The sequence below is a fragment of the Thalassophryne amazonica genome, chromosome 14, assembly GCF_902500255.1.
Source record: "Thalassophryne amazonica chromosome 14, fThaAma1.1, whole genome shotgun sequence".
Taxonomy (NCBI): domain Eukaryota; kingdom Metazoa; phylum Chordata; class Actinopteri; order Batrachoidiformes; family Batrachoididae; genus Thalassophryne; species Thalassophryne amazonica.
Window position 1 is genome coordinate 90,994,490 of NC_047116.1, and position 23,844 is coordinate 91,018,333.

Below are 23,844 nucleotides of genomic sequence, written 5' to 3' on the forward strand. Positions count from 1 at the left end.
AGGTGACTCTTGGGCCATGACTTAGCCCAAAGCATTCTAGTATTGCCAAAAACAACAACAAAACATAAACAAAAATCCCCCCCCAAAACAAACAAAAAAAAGTGCACAGTTCTTGTTGTGGCAATCCCTTGGTGGTGAGGAAGATTCTCTCCTGATTGATTTCTGAACGGGATGCAAAATTTACATCCATGGTTGATCTAGAGATGCCTGTACGTTGGTTTGTTTGACATGGGAAAGTTTTTGTATGCAGACGATTGGGGTCTGAGGACCTGCTGCAGCCTTCATAGCTGTTAGGTTACAAGGCACTGCCTCCTCCTGTTCTGCTGTTGAGGACTTCTTGTTTCACCAGAGCCGTGTTAGCTGTCTTGTCTTAGGGTTCCTTTTGGGCCTTCATGGTTACGATAGTGGCCACAGGGCACAGGATGTTCCCATCGTATTTTACCCCAACAGGCAATCCCCGACTTAATTTGTTGCCGAAGTGCCACGACACAGACGAGGCGTTGGATTCAAGTCCAGGTCTCACAACCACGCATAAAACAGGAAGCACCATGGCCCAGTTTTATGGAAAGAATGCATATGTACATTTCTGCCCTTTTGTTATGTTACAACTGTTAGCCAAATTCTGTTGAGCCTGTATTAATGGTAAATGCCCACCAGATGGAGATATTGCTCCATTTCAAGAACTCCGAGTACAGGCTGCTTTTGGACCTGTTGTAGATAGTAGTAGATATTCACAAGGCTCCTGCACATACTTGCCACTTTTGATCAATTTTATACTTCAAAACAATACATTAGGCAACTCGAATGACAGCTATGTTTCCATAAGCCAGATTCACATTAATTTTTTGATCATTATGCATATGCATTAATTGACATGTTACTGTTACTACATTACATTTTAACATTAGCATGGAATATCACTGTTGGCATCTGAGCTTTTTGTGTAGTATAAGGTGTGAAAAAATGTCACATATTGGTATAAAATCATATCAGCCCTCAAGTAAAGAACATAGCAGACTGCCCCGTCTCTCAGTGGTAGAAAATCCTTTGAAAGAGTCTTGAGTCTACATCTGCAACCGGAATTGGCTGAGCCACACACCAGATCTTGTGTAAACTTGACCAAATGAATAGTTTTTTGAGTTCTGCATGTGGTGGCACACAAACAAAATGACAAACACTGATGAATAAATAAAGAATATGTTGCATTTAACAACTGGTTTTGAAGACTGTTGTAACTTTAAGTTTCCCAAACCTGTACTTGTTGCGATGCCATGGTGGAGACTCATCCTCTCACACAGTCCCACTGTTATCTACTATTACTGATATGGGAGATGTTTGTCTTTCCCTGCCATTGATAGTTCAGATGTGAGACATTGTTATTTGGGTAATAATTACACATAATTTTACAGAGTCAAACAACACAACTTTTTAAAATGTTACATAATGATCTGATCTGTTTGGAGATGTTTCAGATGGCAACATTCACATGCACAGAGCTGCTTATCTCATACAGGAGTGATTTGAAGAAGATTCATGATTGGCCTTCTTTAAAGGTGAAATAATAGCAGTGTACTGTATGAGACAAAAAGACAAAATTGTATTAATCTGTCCTATTTTGGTATAATGGGATTCTTTGGATTTATGTACATTGGGTTTGAACAGATATTCTGCTGGTTCAGTGATCTCTCATTGCTAAACTCATGCTGCTTTAAACATCACATGATTTCAAAGACTGACCCCAAATACGCATGTGTGAATGACAGAAATCCGAGGGACAAATTCATGAAAGAATGTGTCAGATCCCTTCTGTCACCACACAGATTGTATTCACTCATCATCAATGATGATTCATTCGTTCATTATTCAGTCATGTTCTGTCATTTATCTGGGTCTTGGCTATGAAATACTGGACTAGGCAGTTCATCCAACACTTCACTATCCTCGACCAAGTCCTCTAACTCTTCCTGGGGGATCCCAAAATGTTCCCAAACTAGCTTGAAAGTATAATCCCTCCAGTGTGTCCTGGATCTTCCCCGTTGGACATGCCTTGAAGAACTCCCTAGGGACATGACCAGGGCACATCCTCACTAGATGTTCTAATCACCTCAGCTGGCTCCTTTTGATTACAAAGAAGCAGTGCCTCTACTCCAAGTCCCTCCTGGATACTTGAGCTTCTCACTCTGTCCAGGAGTGTAAAACCAGATACCCCACGGAAGAATCCCATTTCTGCTGCTTGTGTCTGCGACCTTATTCTTTTGATCATTACCCAAAATTGATGACCATAGATGAGGATAGGAGCATTAATCGAATGGTTATTGGTACTATGGAGGAGATTTAGAGCATTAGTCAAACATCAGATTCAGGAGGAGTAATGTGGGTTCCATCCTTGTCTTGGAATGGTGGACCAGTTTGTTACCCTCACAAGGATATTGGAAGGGCTTGGGAGTATGACCAACCAGTCAACGTGTGTTTTGTGGACTTGGAAGAAACATATGACCGGGTCTCTCAAGGTGTCCTGTGGGGGGGTGCTGCATGAGTAAGGAGTTCCGCAACCGCTACAACGCATGATCCAGTCTCTATATGACCAAAAGTAGGAGATGTGTCTGTATTCTCTTCATTGCATCAAACCTGCTTGCAGTGAGTGTTGGACTCCACCAGGGCTGCCCCTTGTAATCAATCTTGTTCGTGTTGTTCATAGACAGAATTTCAAGGCACAGGAGTCCAGTTTGGTGACCTCAGAGTTGCATCTCTAGTTTTTGCAGATGATGTGGTTCTATTGGCTTCATTGGGCAGTGACCTCTGATGCACATTGAACAGGTTTGAGGCCAAGGGGGAAGCAACTGGGATGACAATCAGCACTTCCAAATCCCAGACCATGGTCCTCTGTCAGAAAAAAGGGCGGATTGTTCCCTCTGGTCTGGGGGAGAGTTATTGCCCCAAGTGGAGGAGTTTAAGTATCTCGAGGTCTTGTTCACAAGTGGGTGATACACATTTTTTAAATTTATTTTATTTTTAATTTTGTTGTTGCTACAGCCCATAATTATTGAAATAAAAGTTTTTAAAATGTTTCAAACATTCAGTTTGTATGTAATGAATGTAGAATATAGAAAATATCCACTTTCCGAAATACCTGACCAAAAATTATTTAACTTTTTTATAATTATTTTTTCTACATCCACTTGTAATTCCAGGTAGATACAATGAAACTGCTAGCAGCAAGGGACAGCCACAGTCCCGCACACAGTGACCAGCTCCATATTGAGACATGCCACCCTGGTCAAGGACACAGAAAGGATCTTGACCCTAATGTGCATGTTTCCATGTTGACAGGAAAGTAGAGTCTCTGGAGTGAACCGGTGTCACAGACTCTGGTGATGATCAAAAATGACACATTCACAGTGACGGCAGGGTGGACTGATTTTTAGGGGGGACCATTTTGTTGGCGACACAGTCATGATTATACTCTTCAGAGTTCTGTGCCTAACTCAGAATTTAGTAACCCATAGAGATGTGAAACAAGCATGCAAACTCCTCAAAGAAAGGAACTGGGCACATGTGGCATCAAACCCCAGACCTTCTTGATGTGAGGTAAGCATGGTAACCGCTGAGCCACTGTGCTGTAAATCATATGCAGTTCCATGTGGAAAAACAGCTCTGGACAACCAAACAATACAAACATGGAAGAAATGATCTCGTCACCATCCTATCACACACCTGTTGTATTGAGTAAATATCAGTGTTCAGTTTAATCCTCACGTTTGAGTACCAAACAATGCAGTTTCCACTTCAAATGCACTATTGTGGCCACTTGCGCCATGTAGGTTGCAAAAGATCATGATAAGTATTTGTGAACCTCCTCTTCAAACATGCTTTCAAATGAACCTACAGACAGACTTTGCAGTTTGCACATGGTGTGGTTTGGTTTCCACATCTGTATTTATTTGCCACTGTGCACATCTGACAATCAATATTTGTTGCTTTCTCCTTCTTTCTGGCCACTATATTCTTGCCCAGCAATAGTACCACTTCAAGTCTACCATAGGTCCCTTTGCTTAAGAACAGCTTTCATTTGTTATTAAAGTGATAACTAGATATCTCAGTGTGTATATATATATATATATATATATATATATATATATATATATATATATATATATATATATATATATATATATGTATGTATGTGTGTGTGTGTGTGTGTGTGTGTATGCATATAGACACACACTTCCAAATTAACACAACACCAGAAAGTAGACAACATGAAAAAAAACATCTGCATCAATTCAACAACAGGTCGCTGGAAAAAAAAAGTCTTGCATTTTGGCGAAAAAAAAAAAAAACCTGTTGCAAACATGTAGAACATGAACAAATATAATCTACAGCACAGCTTATGATGTCTGCCAACGTAATAAAATCATTGGCATTTACTTATTTATTTGTCTGTCTGTCAGCAGGATTACTTTAAAATTAATGCACAGATTTTGATGAAAATTTTGTTGTGGTTTGGCGCTATATGAATGAAAATAAATTGAAACTGAAATATAAACATACAAATATATCTAATAAGACATACACCAAATTCCTTGTATTGTCTTGGAGAAATCTTACAGAATATATAGTTTACTCCGTCTCCAACTTTCCATTAAGTCACTATTACTGTTTTACGTCATGAAAAATTCAACTGAGCTGCTCTCAAAAATCAAACTGGCAGCCTTAACCTTGAGATTTCACAATGGTCACCAAAATTAATCTTGACATGAAAATTCAGTAGGTATATCTTATATATTATATTCCAATTCTAAGGTGGAACTATGCTGGTATAGTAAGGTATATCTAAATATCTAATAAGGAAGAGTAAAATAGAAGAGTAGAAAAGAGTAGAGTAGAGCCACTTAGGTGCCTGGTCTTGAGAACCAGGGATGGTAGGTTATGATCAAGGGGGAGGTTTAGTCTATTCCATCAGTCATGTAGTGAGAAGCGCTGTACACTCTGGACAGGATGCCAGTGTATCACAGGGCCACATATAGACGGACAAACACATATACAGTCAATTTAAAGTTTCCAATTCGCCTGACCTTTGGAGGTAGGAGGAAGCTGATGTAAACCCAGTGAGAACATGCAAATTTCACAGTTTCCTACCAGATGGGAAGCAAAACCATGACCTTCTCACTGTGAGTCAACAGTACTAACCACTAAGCTGCCTCTGTTTGTGCTCGTGATTCCTAAACTTCTTCCTTTATGTGTGACAGATAATTTAAAATGTTGTAAAAATGTAATTAATTATGGTTTTCAACCATTTTCAGGCTAAAAGACAGACTGGATGTTGTCACATTGTGCTTCAAGGGTTATGCCCAATGGATTCCTGATGATATCCTGCATAAAATGCTGATCTAGAGAAGGTTGACTGTTCCATTCAGTCCTGTACTGATCAGGAGGTTTGTTTTTTCCTGCAGACTGATTATCTGGTAGATCTGCTGGGGGCAGTTCTTGGGCCACATGGCAAACACATCCATTTTGCACTGAGGTCAATGCATCCTAATCGTACAACCATACAGGAAGACAGGAAGCACTGGCAGTCAAAAGACTACTTGGACCTTCGTTCTCCGGAAAAGTATCGGCATCACCAAACACGTCTGTCCAGCGACGTCATGACTCCTTGAGGTGTGTCTCTAGATCCCAACTTTCCTTTGATTTGCACAAGCTCTCTGGAATTAATAAAGTACAGTGAAGTAAATTAAATAAAAGTGATTGTATTTGGTTGAAATTTCATTTTAGAATTAGAATTCCACCTTGAATTTGCTGTGGTGACCAAAAGCGCAAACAAGCGAGCAGCCAAAGGGACTTACTGTTTTTTTTTTGTTGTTGTTGTTCAGTTACTCTAACAAATCTAGTTGGCCTGACCCAAGGCAATTAAGTAACAGTAACACAAATACATCATGTTGACCCAACACATTTACATTTAGGTCACTCAGCAAAATTATTTCTGGGTACATTAACGCATTTTACTTGGGTGGAAATATTTTCCACAATTTTGTTATGTTCACTGAGCAAGTTAAATTTTAAGTTGTTGCATGTTATGTTAAAACTGCATGATTTCAATGTGTTCACCCATAAAACTTGATTCTATATTGTAGAAGCTACATGTTAGACTTACGTTCATGTAACATAAAAACCAACAACACCCATGTTGTTTTGGTTGTTTTTTGTTTTTGTTTTTTTGAGCGTATAAAATATAATGCTTGTAGTTGACACTGTATGTAATTCACACAAGATAAATATTTTTGGCCCGTGGCCCTCCGTTCAGTTTCATTTATAGTTCAAGTTCAGAATTTGGACAGCTCTGTTTTTAAGGGGAAAAGATAAAAGCACGATCCATAAGCTCCCTCATGTCAGAAACTGCTGCATCAACATTGATCACAACTACAAAAAGAATCAGTGTAACTTCTATGAAATATATATGATTCGTGGTAACGGTGTATATTTAATTAATGTAGACCGATAATAATAAACTGTGCATACATATCATGCAGGAAAGGTTTTATTCAATTGTGCATCACATTTGAACATCACAATTCATCGACTGAATGGGGACTCCACTTTTTTTTTAACCACATAGAGACCAGGGACTCCAAATGTCCAAACCGTGACTCGAACCCTGATTTATTTACTGTTGTTTGTTTTTATCCTCTCCAGCAACGGTATGTTGGTTCTGACCACATGGTGGCGCCAAAGCTGCATGAATCCCCTGTTCAGGTTGCTCCTAAAGCCATCAGCACATTGTTCGACCTTTTGCTGTGCGCAGCGCTGTGCGGGCACAAAGTGGTCACCCTGCAGCCTCAGCCACTTCTCTGCTGACTGACAGGTCCCATTGTTTAGTTTGTACAGATTTGAACACAGACTCAAACACGCGCTCCCGTTTGCACATGTGCAGAAATGACTGTGAAAGAAAATTCAAACGGTGGAACAGAAGCCACGTTCGTCACTGCGCGATAAAACGGCTGCTGATCCTTTATAGAGCTGAACGCGTGCGTGTTGCTGAGTAGAACTTGATAAGAGCCTCTTCTATTAAAAAACAAAAACAAAAAAAAATCTTTGGACCGTCTCCGCGGATGCGCACCGACCTTGGAGTCGCCAGACGCGCGCAGCGGAGGATTTTGCGCACTGAGAACTCCAGTGGAGCTGAGGAGAGCGCACGGCGCACTGCTGTCTGCACCCGCAGCCCTGTCAATGGGATCCCTCCTCACTTTACTTAAAGTCTACATCTCGTTTTTGTTCGTGCCGCTGCTCGGGATGAATTAGAAGAACGCAAAAATATTACACTTTATTTCACTTTGGGTTCGTTCGCAACTTGTTTTGCGCAGCGAAAGCGCATAAATGTTTGCAGCTGTGGGGAAGAAATTCAGCAAACCTTTTGGAAGGATTTTGTTTTTTAAAGGAGCCTTTTTCTGAGGTGGATAAGAACAAGGATGATTCTTCCAGATAAGTGAGGTATTACCTTTGCGCAACGGTAAGGAAAGATTCTGCATTTTTTTTCTGGAAACATTTCGTGTCCTCCCAGTTTTACGCGCGCATAATTCCTTTTTATTTGCAGGTTATCCCAGCAATGATCCAGCGGCATGTGCGCCTGCCTCTCTCCACATCTCCCAGAGAGGATTTAAGTGCCGTTCGCCTTGAGTAAGTCGAGAAGTCATCGAAGATGCGAGCCCTGCAGACACTGCTCTTTGTTTTTCTCCTGTACCAGGTGAGCGCCCGTTCATCTCATCACAAGCTTTTAGAGGAGCAAAAGTGGCATACATCATCTGGGCAACACTCAAACTTATATATGATTCATGCATTTATTACTATATTGTAATTATATTTTATAATCTGCGCCGGAGCGCCGCCCATACATCATTTAATCAATGACATCCATCAAGAAAATGTAAACATTAATTCCACTTTTTTCCAGCAAAAAATAAACAAATAAAATAAAAGTTGGTTCAGTAATCAGCAGCAACTGTCGACTGGCATTAAAAATGAAAGTGATAAATTATTGTTTATATTACCGGTCAATAAAATCTTAAATCATGTTTTTTTTTTTTTTTTTTTTTTTTTGAGAACACAAAAGTTACACTTATCTTGGTTCTGTTAAGATTCCAGTATAATTGATTGAATTTCATGTATGCAGAACAGTATGTGATGTTAAAAAAATCTGTGCAGACTGCAGGAAATTTCTGTCATAATAATCTGTCATTGTGTCCAACGTCCTTAAAAAGAAATGATATTTGAATTTAAATTTATATTTGATTTCAGTAGTGTTCTTCATTAAGAAATGAAGTAAATTTCAAAATTCTATTTGCTTTCCACTGACAAAAGTTTTCAGGTGATGCATTCAGGCAATTTTCAGATTTTATTTGTGTTTGTTTTTTTTCTGCACCCATCTCACTATTTGGTTGCTGCTCCCTCATTTATTTGTGTTCATTCAGATACAGTTTGCTTCTCAGAATGAATGATGTTTGTTAAACCTCTGGCCTTTATTATTCACTCAAATCCTAAATTCCTGTGAATACACACTAAATTGTATTTATATTTGCAGACGTTTGGTTGAAGCTTAGAAGATTTTCTGTCATAATCCTGTTCTTATTGAAAGTTCTCCAATGAAAGATCATGATTTTTTTTTTGGGGGGGGGGGGGTCATATGTGTCCTCTACGGTTGAATGCAGTAAAGATTTTCTGATGCTTCTCTGACTCTCGCTGTGATCGCACCTGAGCCAAAAATGCCGGCTGGGTGAAGTTTTTCTCCTGGTCACTGTCCTTACACAGGATTCTTTAAAACACTGAAGCTTTGCGTGCTCGTGAGGCTGCTGTAATCAGCCGTGTGCCTGTGGGAGCTCATGGCCCCAAAGAGAAGGAGAGGCTGCCTCCCTGGAGAGTCTCTCCCTCATACGCCTCGACACGCTCCCTTCCCAGCAGGCCCGGCACTATCAGAGTAGGGACACGTTGGCTCTCATCAATATCCCTTGTCCCACTGGGCCTACGCATTCTGAAACATAGAAGAGCTGTGCATATGAAACCGTTCTGAGCTATATTGCGTTTTGTGATAGAGTTGAAAGTTGAAGATACCAAAGTTTTACTGGGACACCCTGCACCACAGAAGAAGAACAGAGCTTTTGTAGCATTTAGTCTCACGTTTGCATCCAAATATGAGAAACTATGGATATTTCTAAGCTTATAAGAGATCTTCAGAACATGCATCGCATAACAAACGCGTGACCTCGGCCCCAACATCTGTGCAACACCTCAGGGACAAATAAGAGGGTCAGTGGCATCCTGTGAGAATCCACTCATCTTCCCCGTGACATCTGCCGCTGTTATCCTCACAGCAGAACAATGGAGATGAAGATAAAATGTACTCGAGTGCTCTGATTCGCGCCCGCTCTTCCTACAACTGTTCGCCTTTATTGCAGAAATTTCAAGCAGGGAAAGTGGCTTTGGAAACATTGCTTTGGATTAAGAGTGAGAGGCTCGCGCAGAAAGTCTATTCCACCTTTATATCTCGCTGATGTAGCGCGAGCGCTCAGATGATATTATGTCACGGAGGAGCATCCATGTGGCTCATTACAAGGGGATCAGCCGTGTCATAAAATGTGCAGCTGCCTCCTTTCAGTGTTGGGGCCAGGCGGCGCGGTGGTGGAACAAGGCCTAATCACACGGTCCTGATAGGAGGTAGCCTGGCCACGCTGAGTCTCAATGTGAAAATGAGCTTGGAACCTATCACTTAAATATGTTTTATTTCTAAGGGCAATTACAGATGTGGACCAAAAGGCTTTGAGATGCAGTTAAGGAGACATTCAACCAATAAGAAGAATGAAAATTAGATCCTGATCGATTTATCGGTCGGCCAGTATGAGCTTTTCATGAACATACTGGTATTTTGCAAATATAAAACTTATTTTTATAAAAGAAAAAAAAAACAATGGAGAAAACACTTTGGCTTTTGAAATGGTGTCACTGTGTAGTTTGTCCCACAGAAGGTGCATCAGCAGTGGTGTTTACAATGCTGTCAAGCAGGGCTGGGACCCCATCACCACTTGATCACATTAGTTGCAAGGGACAGAGACAAAGTGACTATTTGTCATAGTGGGTGTTTTACAGTGAAAAGACATGAGTGGCAGAAAGGCTAAACTAGACGAGAAGCCAATTTTATGCAAATGCTGCGAGATGTGACGTGGCGATGGCCAATCTGAGTGAAGGTCAGTGCGACGGCAGCACGACACATGAAGTTTGATGTTTTACAGTTTAGTAAAACATCAAACCTCAGTTGCATTTCGTTGTCATTAGGGTTAGACAACAAAATGTTAAGCATCATAGTCTTATTACCCAAGGCCATCAAATATTCCAATTGGGTATTGCGAAGGCATTGCATCCGTCTGTCCATCTGTCCCTATGTCTGTCTGTCCCTCTGTCCGTTTGTGCTCAGCATAAGTCCGGTCCTATTACTGCCAGAGTGTTCAAATTAACAGGGAACATTCTTGGGACACAGACTTTGGAGAAGTTCAAAGATGGCTAACCTTGACCTATTTTAAGAGGATAAAATGTCACATTCTATTTCAATCTATTCAGTTTTCTGTTTGAGTGCTGGGGGTGACAGCCAATCGGAGTAGAGCGGCACCGTGATGTTAGTCGCTGGTCTCTTCAAAACCACTTCATTTTGTATGTTTATATACGTTACTCATATATTATGTAAAAGCTAGCAATAAAAAACACTTCCAAAACTGAAAATGCTGTTTTTGAAACCCAATAACACTTCTGAACAAGGCATTTCATGAACAATAGCATGGTGACGCCACAGGCTGGTAGCTAGTTGCAACATTTTGTTTGTGTGTAAACGTATCCTCTTTGTCATATATTATGTAAAAGCTAGTGAGAAATAAACACGTCTAAAACTGAAAATACTATTTCTGTAACCTGATTAACACCTGTGCAGTCATTTACAAGACATTTTGCGGATACTAGTGTCATGCTAACTTCTGTTAACCCAAAGCTACTTTCCTGTGGAGTTAAATTTGTCTCAATACCTGCAAATGCACAGAGGGTGATCTACAAATATTCCTTGATTTTCACAACATGAACAAGTGATGATTTGATTTGAACATGTACAAATTGTACATAAGACAATATGATCTTGATAATTAAGTCAACAATTGTAAATTATAAAGAACACAATGCTCATACAACAGAGGGTATTAGCACTGGGTTATATTTTTAATGTACAGATATATCGGTATTGTAAAATTTTTACTCCCTAATATTGGTATTGTCTTACACACCTCCAAAATCCACATCAGTCGGACTGTAATGAAAATGTGACATATATGTTGTACAACACAAAAAGCACATATGAACAGTGAGCTTGTTAGTTTGTAATAAACAGCTCACAAAAGCTGACAAACTACACTAAACTACTAATATTAATAACATAACAGAGTGTCCAGAATTGCAGAATGCTGCTTTGTATTGGTATTTTTTATCACATTGTAAAATAACTTGATAAGCTCACTTCCATAACTACAGATAGGCTAGGCTAGGCAACTAGCTACAACATCCAATTAATATGGTTTGTAGTTGAACATATACACAGATGTTTGGCCTGGTTTTTGCTATTTAGTAGCGGAATCATGCTGTTTGTACATAAAATTAACTTCGACCTCAGCAACCCCCAAAAAGATTGCTTGGAAAGCCTTGAAGGTAACATCTATCACCACTTGCAGCCACGAATCGGGACTACCAAATAAAATCTGAGTTAGTTAATTAGCTGTGGGTGGAGAACATGCAGGGAAATTGTTCTCCAGGAACAGGGTTGGGGATTACTGGACTAGACCAATCTCCCAAATCAAATTGAATCTGAGTTCTCAGATTCACCTGGTTCCCAGAGTGTGGAACTGGAAAGAGACAAAGCTTAGATGGGTGTGGTCCCCTTACATCCACACAGCTTTGCTGTGTTCTGACTCTAAACATAGGTGGTCCAATAAGGGTTGGTTATACTTTTATGGGGCTTGAACCCCACCATATGCTTTACCCATCAAACTCCTGTTCTTAGCCTTGGTTTATCACATTCTTTGTTTTCATGTGTGTCATGTTTATGACATATTTCATAATTGTGACATACTAATAATTATGAGATAAGAAGTCTGAAATATGAGATAAACAGGTGTAATTCTGACACATAAGTTATAATTATGTCATAATTATAAGCTATTAAGTCATAATTGTGACATGCTAAATAATAATGATACATTGTTATAAATGAGATACAAAGTCATATTTCTAAGTAATAACGAGATACAGGTGTGAAATTCTCACTCAGAATAAGGCTGTATTTATGACACATCAAAGCATAATAGTGACATCCTGTCCTAAAGATTAGTTACATAATTCAGAAATATGACATATTAACTAATAATTGTGACATACTAAGTCAAAATTATGAGCTACTATGTTGAAACTGACATGCTAAGTAATGGATTCATAATTCATACATAATGGCATACAACTGTGCAAGTCTAAGTCATAATTATGTCATAATTATACGATTATATGAGCTGCATAGTTTTGAATGATGAGATATTAACTCATAATTTTAACTCAATTACTATGCACAATGTCATAATTTTGAGACATTAAGTCATAATTGTGATGTACTAACTCGTAATAATGTGATACATAAAGGCAGAGGTTCGTATAATTGCCCCCAAACTGGAAGGTCACCCATGTTCTATTGTTATATTTCTGGAGTTGCATCAAGAAGGGCAAAATCAACACGTGGATCCATACCAGCTCTACTGTAGCGATTTTGAGCAAAAACAGAAAATTATTACTGTGTATCTGATAGCTGTATGCCATAATATGATATACTAATTTACAGTTATGAAATAGATGACTCTGAGAACACATAGTTAAAATTAGGACATACTAAGTGAGAATATGTTATAAATAATTATCCAAAGTTGTATTTATAGCATACTAAGTCACAATTATGAAATATATAAGCAGAAATTATGAGTAGTTTTAATTATGAGATTGTAATTCAGAATTATATATTAATTATGAGATATTAAGTCATAATTATGACCTAATACCTTACCATTTTGAGATATCAGGTCACAATTATGGCATAATTCAGATAAACGTAGTGTTCCATAATTATAATTGTAACAACATGCCATAATATGACATATCAAGTCACAATTTTGAGATACAAGTGTGAGAATTTAATTCTAGAGATGCAAAGTCATAATTATATCAGATTTATGAGATACTACACACATGAACTGGGATTTTGAGATACATAGTTATAGTTGTGAGATACTAAGGCAAAATTATGTTGCAAGTAATTACAAGAGATCATAGTTATGTGATATGACCAAAATGATCATATACTCAGTTTTTGTGGCATTCATGAGATCAGCTGTGTGACAGTACTGTGACATCTCACCACTTCATACAAGATATCACTTAATATGTGTTCATTACGAACATTATTTAGTTTGCTTTGTGCCTGAGTTTGATTTTAAAAGCCAGCAGCTTAAAATTGACAGTGATGAAGAATAAAGCATCTTCATCCTGAGCGCTTCTTGTCATTAACTGTGTACTTGTTATATTACGTTTCTGTAACTTGTGCACATTTTCCATAGACGGTTCTGTCAGAAGACTGATAATGTTTGTTTTTTAAAGTACTGCTGTTAATTCTGTCTATTGTGTATTGCTTATGTGAATTAGCAGACGCACACATGAAATTTATATAAATATGCAAATGTATGGCTAAATAATCATTCCCAACCAAGGAAAACCTGGTGGTGCTGTCACTGATTGCACATCATCGCTGAAAGCATTTGGCATTAATTGCCGCTGTTAATTGCATTTATGTTAAATTCATTCGTATTTGTCAGCAGTAAAGCTGCAAACACGAGAGCATAAAACTGTGATCAGAGCGTTGTCCAAATATCAGACGCTAATACTGTTGTGGAAAATCTGCCGTTGGATTTTCTTCCCACATGGATTTTTCTCCACGGCGCCGGAGCGGGACAGCGTGTCTCCATTCAATGTCAAAACGGGGCTCCTGCAAGGACAACAGTTTTGTCCCCGTCTTCATAACAAAACACAAATTCGACATAAAGTCGCCCTCTGAGGGCTCTTTAACCCGTTCCCCCATCCCCACGCTCAATTAGGTTTTGTTTTAATTATTTATTTATTGTATATTTAAAGGCAGTGAACACCGGGGAGCGTAATAAAATGTACAGTGGGGGGATTAGAGCAGCTCTTTAATCTCATGCTTCTGATAATACTGCATGGGCTGATTGATTAGTTTTTCAGGAAGCTTATGTCAGAAAAACCTAATCCGTCTTTGGATTGTGCCAGCCTTGTAAGGGTTTCTGCGCCGCCACTTTATCATGGCGGCGAATTACAGAGCTGCTGGGCTGTGATAAGGTCCTCGTCTCTTTTACAGACCCCGACCGCCCAACCCCCGGCACCCCTCCTTCCCCTGTGGACAATAAAAAAAAGAAGTGTTTATATTCTTCACATCCCTGCTCTGCCTGGTCTTCACATCAACCTCTCTCAGGATTTGCCTTGTAAGAAAGAGCAAGAAGAAGAAGAAGAAGAAGGAAAAAAAAAGTCAAAGTTAAGTCTTTGGAAAAAAACCACTGAAGAAATTGAGTTGGGAGAGGGGAAAATTGCAGCGAAAAATGGCAGGCAGACGAGGAGGAAGGAGTGATTAAACGTGGTTTGGTGACGTGAATGCATGTGGTGCCTTCCAGGAATCATTTGGAGAGCTTACACGGTGCTGATGTGTATCTCTGCCCATATTGGGGTCACAATCTTTGTAGCCAGAAGGCTTGACTGTAATTCCTCATAAACAATACTGTCTGTGGCATTTGCAGTCCTCAGCCTGCACATTGTCTCAGATGCAAGAAGAAAGGTTGTCAATTCCTCGGGTTAATCCCTCAAATGTAGCTCACAGCCTCTCACGGGTCTTATTGACCGTATTGAGCACTGCAACATATTCTGTTTGCAGTCATCAGTCATAATCGTGTGCATGCTGGCAATAAATCCATACCGGGAGAGAAATTCGGAGTGATTGATAGGTGTTACGCGGTTGGCCTTTGCATCATCAATGCCCCTAATTTGACTACTGGACGGGCCGTTAAAGACGAAGGTCGCGCCGTTACTTTCCTCGTGGAGCTGCTTGTTTCAGCTCTGGTGGCTCTGGTGGAGGATGCATTATGTGTAATGTGGTGTGGACCTGATCCTGGTCCACAGCTATGAATTGTTACCGCGGACGTGCAGCCCAAGGCGCTGTAAGATCTGGAGGCTTGGCTGCCTGATAGCTTTAACTCTTTGCAGGGCCACAAATATGGTAAACTGGCACAGGCTGGCGCTAACTTTTACCTGCCACAAAACAAAATGAGATTGGTTTTATGTACAGAAGGTATATTGTGTAAATCCTGAGGAATTGTGTACAAGACCTCATTTTTACCAAAGTGCAGTGATGCAGATGCTTCCTTTCTAAAACTAAATGAAACTCACACTAATTTTTTTTAAATCTCTGCACAAAAGACTGAAACAGCATGTGAAGAAAAAAAAAAACCCAGCATGAGCATCTGTAGTAATCTCATACCTCTCTATAGTCTGACGGCGTGCGAACAGGGTGACAGCAACACCTGACAACCATTCTCACCTACGTGTTAAAACAGATTATCTATATAACCAATTTAAATAATTACAATATCTAATAAGCAGAGAGTCAGACATAGTATCAGACTGTGTTTCTGCAATATCCCACTCCAGCCAGTTCATAAGAAAAAATAATCAGCACTGCAGGGTTGTCTGATTATCAATAGAAATTTTCTCTGAATTATGATACTAAAATCACCATTATGAGATGGTAAATATAATAAGTCAAAACTATACTAAGTCGTACTTACTGAGATACATTCTCATTATGACATACATAAATCAGAATTTGAAGCCACAAACGTATAATTATAAGACTTTATATTGGAATTATAAGCACGAAGTCATGATATAAAATCACAATTATGACATTGTCATTCAAAATTATGTCTAACTAAGCCAAAAATGAAACATAAATTTGAATTATGAGATAATAAATGTGACGTCTGACATAACAAAGACAGAATTATGAGCTACAGTCCTTCATATAGCAAACTATCTCAGAATAATGTCATAATTACCACATAGCCAGAGTTCCGAGATACAAAGTTATAAGTTTGAAACATTCACTTATAATACAAAATAATAATCATTCTAAGCCAGGCACCTCTTAATTATGAGATCTTAAATCTGAATTGTGACAAAGTACATCATAATTGAGACACAAATTGGAATTATGAGATAACTAGTATGGTGTATAAGATACCTATGTCAAAATAATGATACGGGCATATGTGTGTGACAGTCATAAGTGTGATATACTAACTCAGAATTATATCACAGTTGTCCAATATTGAGTCACAGACAGTTGTCACACACTAAGTTATAAATGAGATATAAACGTCATAGTTATGAGATAATGAATGCCACAATTATGAGACACAGTAATGAGAGTGACACACTAACTCAGAATTTTGTCACAGTTATGAGATATTGAGTCACAGTTATTATGTATATTATAAGTCATAAATGAAATACAAATGTTGGAATTATATTTGTGAAATTGTGAAGTCATGATTCTGAGATATCGTAATTATGTGGTGTGAAATATCATTTTGACTTTCTATGAATTAATATGTCATAATTAGGACCTGCTATCTGACAACAAAGAGGAAACATAATGATGTGAGGCAAAAGAAAGGTGGTGATGTTTTTGTGTGTGTGTGTGTGTGTGTGTGTGTGTGTGTGTGTGTGTGTGTGTGATGTCTTGAGATGATCATCCTGCAGTATTACGCACAACCAAATCTCTACATTAATTTTTTTTAAACATTGGCAAATTATTTTAGTCATACTAATTAGTTAGGTGTCTGTATCTTGTTATGCATGTTTTTTTTTCAATAAATTTGTAGCAGTTTCACTTCACTGATTATTTGATAGGAAGTGAAATGAACAATGTGAGAAGGCTGTTTGTAAATTCCAGTTTTATTTTATAAATTCACCTCCAGTATCAATGACGTGGGAGGTGTTGCACATTATTTGTCACCCCGTTTGGTGTGTGTGTGTGTGTGTAGTGATTATAAGTGGTGCATGGTGCCCAGCTCAGCTTGTCCAAAATCTATCAGACAACATGACAATGTTTCCTAAACATTATCATCATTTGTCATTTTGTTGCACCCGTTTTGGTCAGGATCGCCACAGCAAATCCAGTACAGATCCGGATTGGGATTTGGCACAAGTTTTACATCAGATGCACTTCCTAACGTAACCCCATCTTTACCCAGAGAAACCCACACAGCCTCTAGTCTTCCCCAGAGGTCTCATGATGTTTCCTAGAAGTACGTCAGCAGGTGCTTCTTTCTGGATTCCATATTATGAAGCAGACAAGAGTGTGTGACTCCCCCTGGACAGGACCCCGGTCCAATGCAGGTTGCTTCCCAGCTAAGGCCAGTACCTGTTTACAGCTGGGTGGACTGAGACAAAATAGATTGAGGGCCTGGTTTATTAAGATCCCACAAAACAAGTGCTAAATTGTTCCACACAGACAGCTGTGCACACAGTTCTCGGTGTTCCACCTGCAGAACATTGCATAATTATTCACCAATTTGCTTAACAATAAATGTCTGAAACAGAAGATTTTTTTTTTTTTTTTTTTGTAATAGCCATTGCATGAGCATGTTCATGTACTGTGTGCTCTGTGCACACAGCCGTAATGTCACACACACACACTCAGATATGTGATCCAGTTGTTATGCATAGAGACATTTATTCTTAAAGAAACAAGCACAGTGTTAACACTTACTCGTTAAATATGCCCAATGTTTACAATGACTGATTAATTAATTTTTATTCCATGTATGAGGCGGTGGCAGTGTCTGTTAATCAATAAGCTGAAGCCAAAAATACACAAACTACCAGCACCCACTAAACTTCCTTTTTACCTTGATAAATCATGTTACATGTTCAAACCCCACTTATTTACATGTTTCCTCCCGTAATTTTGCACACTCGGGTGGACAAACCTTAAATTACATATCCATAAAGCCTACACACCATCACCACTAGACCATTTGTTTGTGTCTTGTCACAACAACAACAAAAAAAGTCAAATTGTTCAAAAACACAAAAGCAGTGAAGCAACAATGAAAACAATTACAGAAATATTTGACTGCACAACCCCAAATCAGAACAAGTTGGGATGTATGGAAAATGCAAATAAAGAAGTGTGTTTCTTACATTTACTTTCACTTCTGTTACATTGCAGACAGTATGAAACCAAGACATTTTAGTTTGTTGTTTATTTATTGGTTTATTTATTTATTCATTTCTGATTTTTAAGCCATGCAACATATTCCAAAAAAAAAAAGTTTGGAAGCTAAACCCTTTACCACTTTGTAATGTTGCCATTCCTCCTCACAAAACTTAAAATATGTTTTGACATTGAAGATATGTCAAACTATCAAATATTTCAGGTACAGTTTTGTCCCATTCTCTCTGCAAACACATCTTAAGGTGTGAAACAATATGGGGTCATCATTGCATTCTTCATTTCAAAATTTTCCACACATTCTGTGCTGGGGACAGGTCAGGACAGCAGGCAGGCCAGTCCAGTACCCATAACTTCTTCTGCAGACATGCATTTGTAATAGGTGCAGAATGTGGTTTTGCACTGTTTGGTTGAAAAATATGGACGTCCCTGGAAAAGATGTTGTGACATACAGGATGCGAGTGCTGGTCTGAGTGCTGCCGATGCAACCATATCTCACAGGCAATTTATGATGCCATCACAAAAAATGATTTAATCTATTAGTTCCTGATACCGTCAAAAATGCAGTTGATTTGCGTGATAGGACCACAAACTAATTTCATGATTGTATCATTGGGGTTGGAGGGGGGGGGGGGCTTTTAGGCAACAGTTATGGTTATGGTTACATTTGTGGTTATAGTCATGGTTAGGGTTGGACAACCCCATCATGAAAATCTACCACATTTTGTGATGATATTACTAATAGCATGAGACTGGGCTATTAATGATTATTACAAAATGATTATTGCTTTCCAAATGAATGAATATTTGGCATTAGTTTTTGTTGGCGTTATTAAAAACTTTTCTGGCCTGGCAGGAGCTCTTACTGGCCTGGGGCCTGCCAGGCCTATATTATTAATATGTATATGTCGCAGACATGAATGAGTGAAGCTCTTCAGCATCTCACCACATCATTTAGGTTCTTCAGACTTTTTTTTTTCAGTAAATGCTTCTGGGGAGCATTAGCATGGCTAAAAACCTTCAAGCCAGACCCCCTAACTATGACCCTCTTAACCCCCGCCACTTTAACCAGTTTTCTTTATTTGCCTGTCACATGTGTGGAAAGTCCTCACCGTCTCATTTAGGTCCTTCACTTTATTTTCAGTAAATGCTCCTGGAGAGCATTACCATGGCTAAAAATCTTCAGCCTCTGGGGGCTTCACCCCCAGACTCCCCAACTACGGCCCCCTTAACCTCCGCCATTTTAAGTATTTTTTAAGTATTTTTCTTTATTTGCATCTTACATGACTGGAAAGTCCTCACCATCTCATTTAGGTCCTTCACACTTTATTTTCAGTATATGCAGAGCATTAGCATGGCTAAAAAAACTTCATGCAATTTACACACTCAATAGTCACTGACTGACCTCATGTACTGTCAAGGTGCGTGCTGCCTCTCACTTTAGCGTTCCCGGATTCAGTGTCGACTCAACATTTAGCATTTCCTGTTTACAGTGTTGACTGTGCGCAGAATTCCCATGAGATTCCTCTATTCACACGACAACTCTTCTTTGTATTTTTTTATTTCATTTTCAGTTTTTTGTTTAATTGAAACAAACAAAAAGTTACACAAAAATTTTACAGAGGATAAAGATAGCAGTGCAAAAACAACATAATGAAAAACAGGTTAATATCCCCTGCTGTAGCTCCAGGAAGTGTTCAGTATTTCACATTTCCTGTTTCACTATGGGCTCAAAATTTGTCACTTTCTGTTTCAGTGGCAAGTTGACACTGAAATCCCACAAATCTCGCAAGATCCCACAAGATCTCCTCTATTGTCAATCCAGGAAATGTTCAACATTTCCTGTTTCACTATGGACTCAAAATTTGGCACTTCCTGTTTGGGGCTCCCGTGTACCATGAGTGAGCTTGCACCACTTGTGTGGCGCTTTGCTCATATTATTATTATTATTATTATTATTATTATTATTATTATTATTGTGTATGTGCCATCTTTCTCAAATTTTCAATTAAATTTTAATTTATTTAAACTTGTGATAAATGTCTTAATCCAGGAAAAAACATTGGTGACTTTGCCACACTACATTATTTTGTGGAGATTTCATTTTTAGATGATGATGATGAAATATTGCTGCTGGTTTTCAAACATAATGTTTACATAGTAACTGATGTCTTTTTCCTCTTGGTCAGTCATGTCATTTATTGGCTCCACACCAACACAGTTTTAGAATATTCTGGAGCACAGAAAATACTTTTACTTGACTGGGCAGCAGTTTTTTTTTTTTTTTGGTTTCGTTTCTTTTTTTAAGCAGACGTATCCCAAGCCAAGAGTGGCATTGGTCTGCATTCAGTGGGTGATAATGTTAAGTTCTTGGTAATTTTACAAACTACTGCAGCAGTTGGAGAAGTTTTACATTTACCAGCAAATGTGCACTCATAAAATCAACAATCCAGAAACATTTCCGGTGTCACCTCTCAATGCTCTGATATTTCATAAACACCCTGACAGTGGTTTTTGGCATTACGAACCGGGCAGCCACCTAGGCAGGCTGTCCTTTCTACACACCTTTTTTTTCCCACGAGTGAGCAGTTTGTTCTCTGCGGTGAGATCCAGACCCGTTCTTATACCCTGTCTGTCCACTTTTAGACGCCTTTTATTTTGTAAACCGGCTGCCTGCCTCATCCTTCCTTTGTTTTGGTGCAGAGAAATGTGGCACAGAGAGTTCTGGTTTGGTGTTGCATCCTAAGTGGACTTTGCCCTGCCAGGGTAGATGCTGTGGAGCCGGACAGCAGGATCTCGTTGAGCTGAGCAGGATGTTCCGCCCGGAGCCAAAGTGGAGCAGGCTGTCGTCTCCCCGTGCACTCTCATAATTGTTTTGTATTTTACAGTATATTCTGTTCAATATTTAAACAGTGGAGGTATGTGGGACAGAACTAGATTAAGTGAATATAGCAGGACGTGTTCATTCAGATGTGCAAATCAAGGATGTTATATTGTAGCCTGCAGTCTGTTGATGTCAATTTTGCAATTTCAGGCCCACTTCTAAAATATAAAAAAATAAATAAATAAAATAAAATAATAAAAAATGGCTGTTTGTGCAAAATTTTGTGTTTTTTTTTTGGGGGGGGGGGGGCTCTTTGAGGGGGTTGCTCCCGGGGAGTAAATCAGTGTAGAACCGCCACTGCACCCTGACCTATAAAGCTGCTAATTACTGCCTGATTTGGCAGACGGAAAAGACAATCCCGCGTCACGTCCGAGCTCTGGTGAGTGATTGCCCTCGCGTAGAAGGCATGGTGTGACAGTTTCAGAATAAATCCAATAAATCTTCTCTCAGATTACTCTCAGGGTTGGGTTTTCGCCCCGCCTGCCTCTGGGCTTTGACGCCTTTCTTTTTGTCTTGTCATTTGCCGCCCTAACAAAGTGCTGTCAGCTCCTTTCACTCTCTGTGTATTTCTTGTGAAGTACCTGTCTTCAGAGCTGCTCGTGGAAAAATGGAAGCGTTGTCTTCAACCCCCCCCACCCCCCAGTCTTGTTTCTTCTTCAAAGAGAGCCGTTCCTGTATAATCAGCGGAGGCGCAAATGCGCTCTGAGAACAGAGACGTTTGCTCTGTCAAACTCGTGCGGATGCACGTTTGAGCGAATCAAGCAAAAGCGTGTTGGGATAAAGCGTCCGTGTTTGCAGCAGGTTTAGACGAGGACATGAAACTGGATTTGAGGTGGAAGCGCTCAGTGAACCGTTGGGATGGCTGAGTTGTTTGAGGCCTTCCAGAAGTACGGTTTGGGTCGAGGAGTTTTTACACTTTTACTGTTCTTGGTTTCCTCCAGTGGTCAACAGAACGATAATTAGAGTGAGTCCAAGGCGCTCGGCGGTATTACCCTCTTGGATCCCCGCTATCAGACGCGTGGAGGTGCGCCGCCGGTGTCACATGCAGTGCAGGAGCTGGTGCTTTAACCATGTAAGGGGATTATGAAAGTGATGATGCGCTGAAAGGTAACGCCTTTCAAAAAGTGAAGTGTTAAGTGCTGCGCTGCTGTCACATGTGGCAGGTGCTGAGATAACACTGGGATCCAGACCACCTGAAGCTTTTTGTGTCTCCGAGCCTCCCCCCACTCTTCCTCTCGCCCAGATGGCTCTTTCGTTAACACGTCCTAAACACCTGTGATCCTCGCTGCACTTTAAATTTTCCACATCAAAACACGCTTGCTGATATCTGACTTCAGCCCCCAGACCGTGGTGCCTGAGAGCCGTTACTTCATCAGACAGTTCCATTACTTTTTAGTCTTTAATTCAGACGGAAAACAAGAGCTTAATATTGTGGAGTGTATATACATCACAAAGCTTTGTTTAAATTGCAGCATTTGCTAGTTTTCACACCTGTGTGAAACAGTAGCACATGCAGGTGTGTTGTTTTAGTATTTTGTGTCCACCCATCTGGGTGCAAACTGAATAACTTCAACAGCCGAAAGCCAATTTGGACTAAACGTGGTGTAATCATTGACGACTGCCCAAATACAAATTGATTTGATTTTTGAAAAATCAGTTAAAAGTCAAAGTCCCAGTTCAAGGTCAACATTTTGGCCCAGTGAGTATATATAAGGGATATTTACAACAACCATTTCAAGGGATTTGGTTAAGATATACGAAGAGTTACAGCACCATTCTATTGGGAAGAGACCCTTGATGTTGGGCAGCCTTGAAAAGTCAAACTCCTTTCAAATGATTATTTTGAGGAAGTGGTTACACAGATGGTTATTCGCAACTGTACGTTTTGCTTACTGCCTATGCTCCTGCTCTTACTTCCCTTCCACTTGGTCTCTTGCACACATAATATGTCTATCATTCTCCTCTCCATCATGTTAGCCAGCTCTCTCCCCTTACCTTTGGACCACCAGATCATCACTTGAGAGGTGATGGTCTAGTGGCTAAGCATTGGGCTTGAGACCAGAGGATCCTCGGTTCAAACACCATCCTGACTGGGAAATTATTAAGGACCCTTGGGCAAAGTCCTTAATCCCCTGTTTTGCTCCCAGTGTGCACGACAGCACCCTGACATCGGTGTGTGGGTGCGTAAAGGTGAATGTGAGGCGTAATTGTAAAGTGCTTTGAATGTCTGCTGCAGATGGGAAAGTGCTGTATAAATGCACTCCATTTACCAGTCATACTGCAAACATTCAAAGTTCCGACTCTTGCTTCCAATCTTCTAGATTTCCTCTTCTCCCACTGTCTGGACACGTTTTCCACCTTCTTTTTTGCCCAGCAATAGCCCAGTGGCACCGGTGGCAGTTGTTGTTAACCCGGGTCTCAATTGATCTGGTATGGAAATCTGATTTGTACTCTGCATGCTTATGTTGGCTTACTTCGCGCCTTGCTGATGCAACCCTACTCTTTTATCCAGGCTTGGGACTGGCACTAAGAATGTACTGGCTGC

General features: G+C 39.6%; 1 protein-coding gene across 3 annotated transcripts in view; it reads left to right on the top strand.

Moving 5' to 3' along the window:
* The window catches only part of LOC117524565 (neurexophilin-2-like), a 75,883-nt gene that overhangs the window by 18,376 nt on the left and 33,663 nt on the right, over positions 1 to 23,844 (top strand). Inside the window, exons 2-3 of one of the 3 annotated variants that reach the window (XM_034186373.1) lie at positions 5,454 to 5,661; positions 7,592 to 7,741. In XM_034186373.1, the coding sequence (XP_034042264.1) occupies positions 7,697 to 7,741 (45 nt within the window). In that variant the 5' untranslated portion in view covers positions 5,454 to 5,661; positions 7,592 to 7,696. Of the gene's footprint in view, positions 1 to 5,453; positions 5,662 to 6,972; positions 7,512 to 7,591; positions 7,742 to 23,844 lie in introns of those variants that run through there. The other 2 variants (XM_034186372.1, XM_034186374.1) reach the window with 2 other exon arrangements.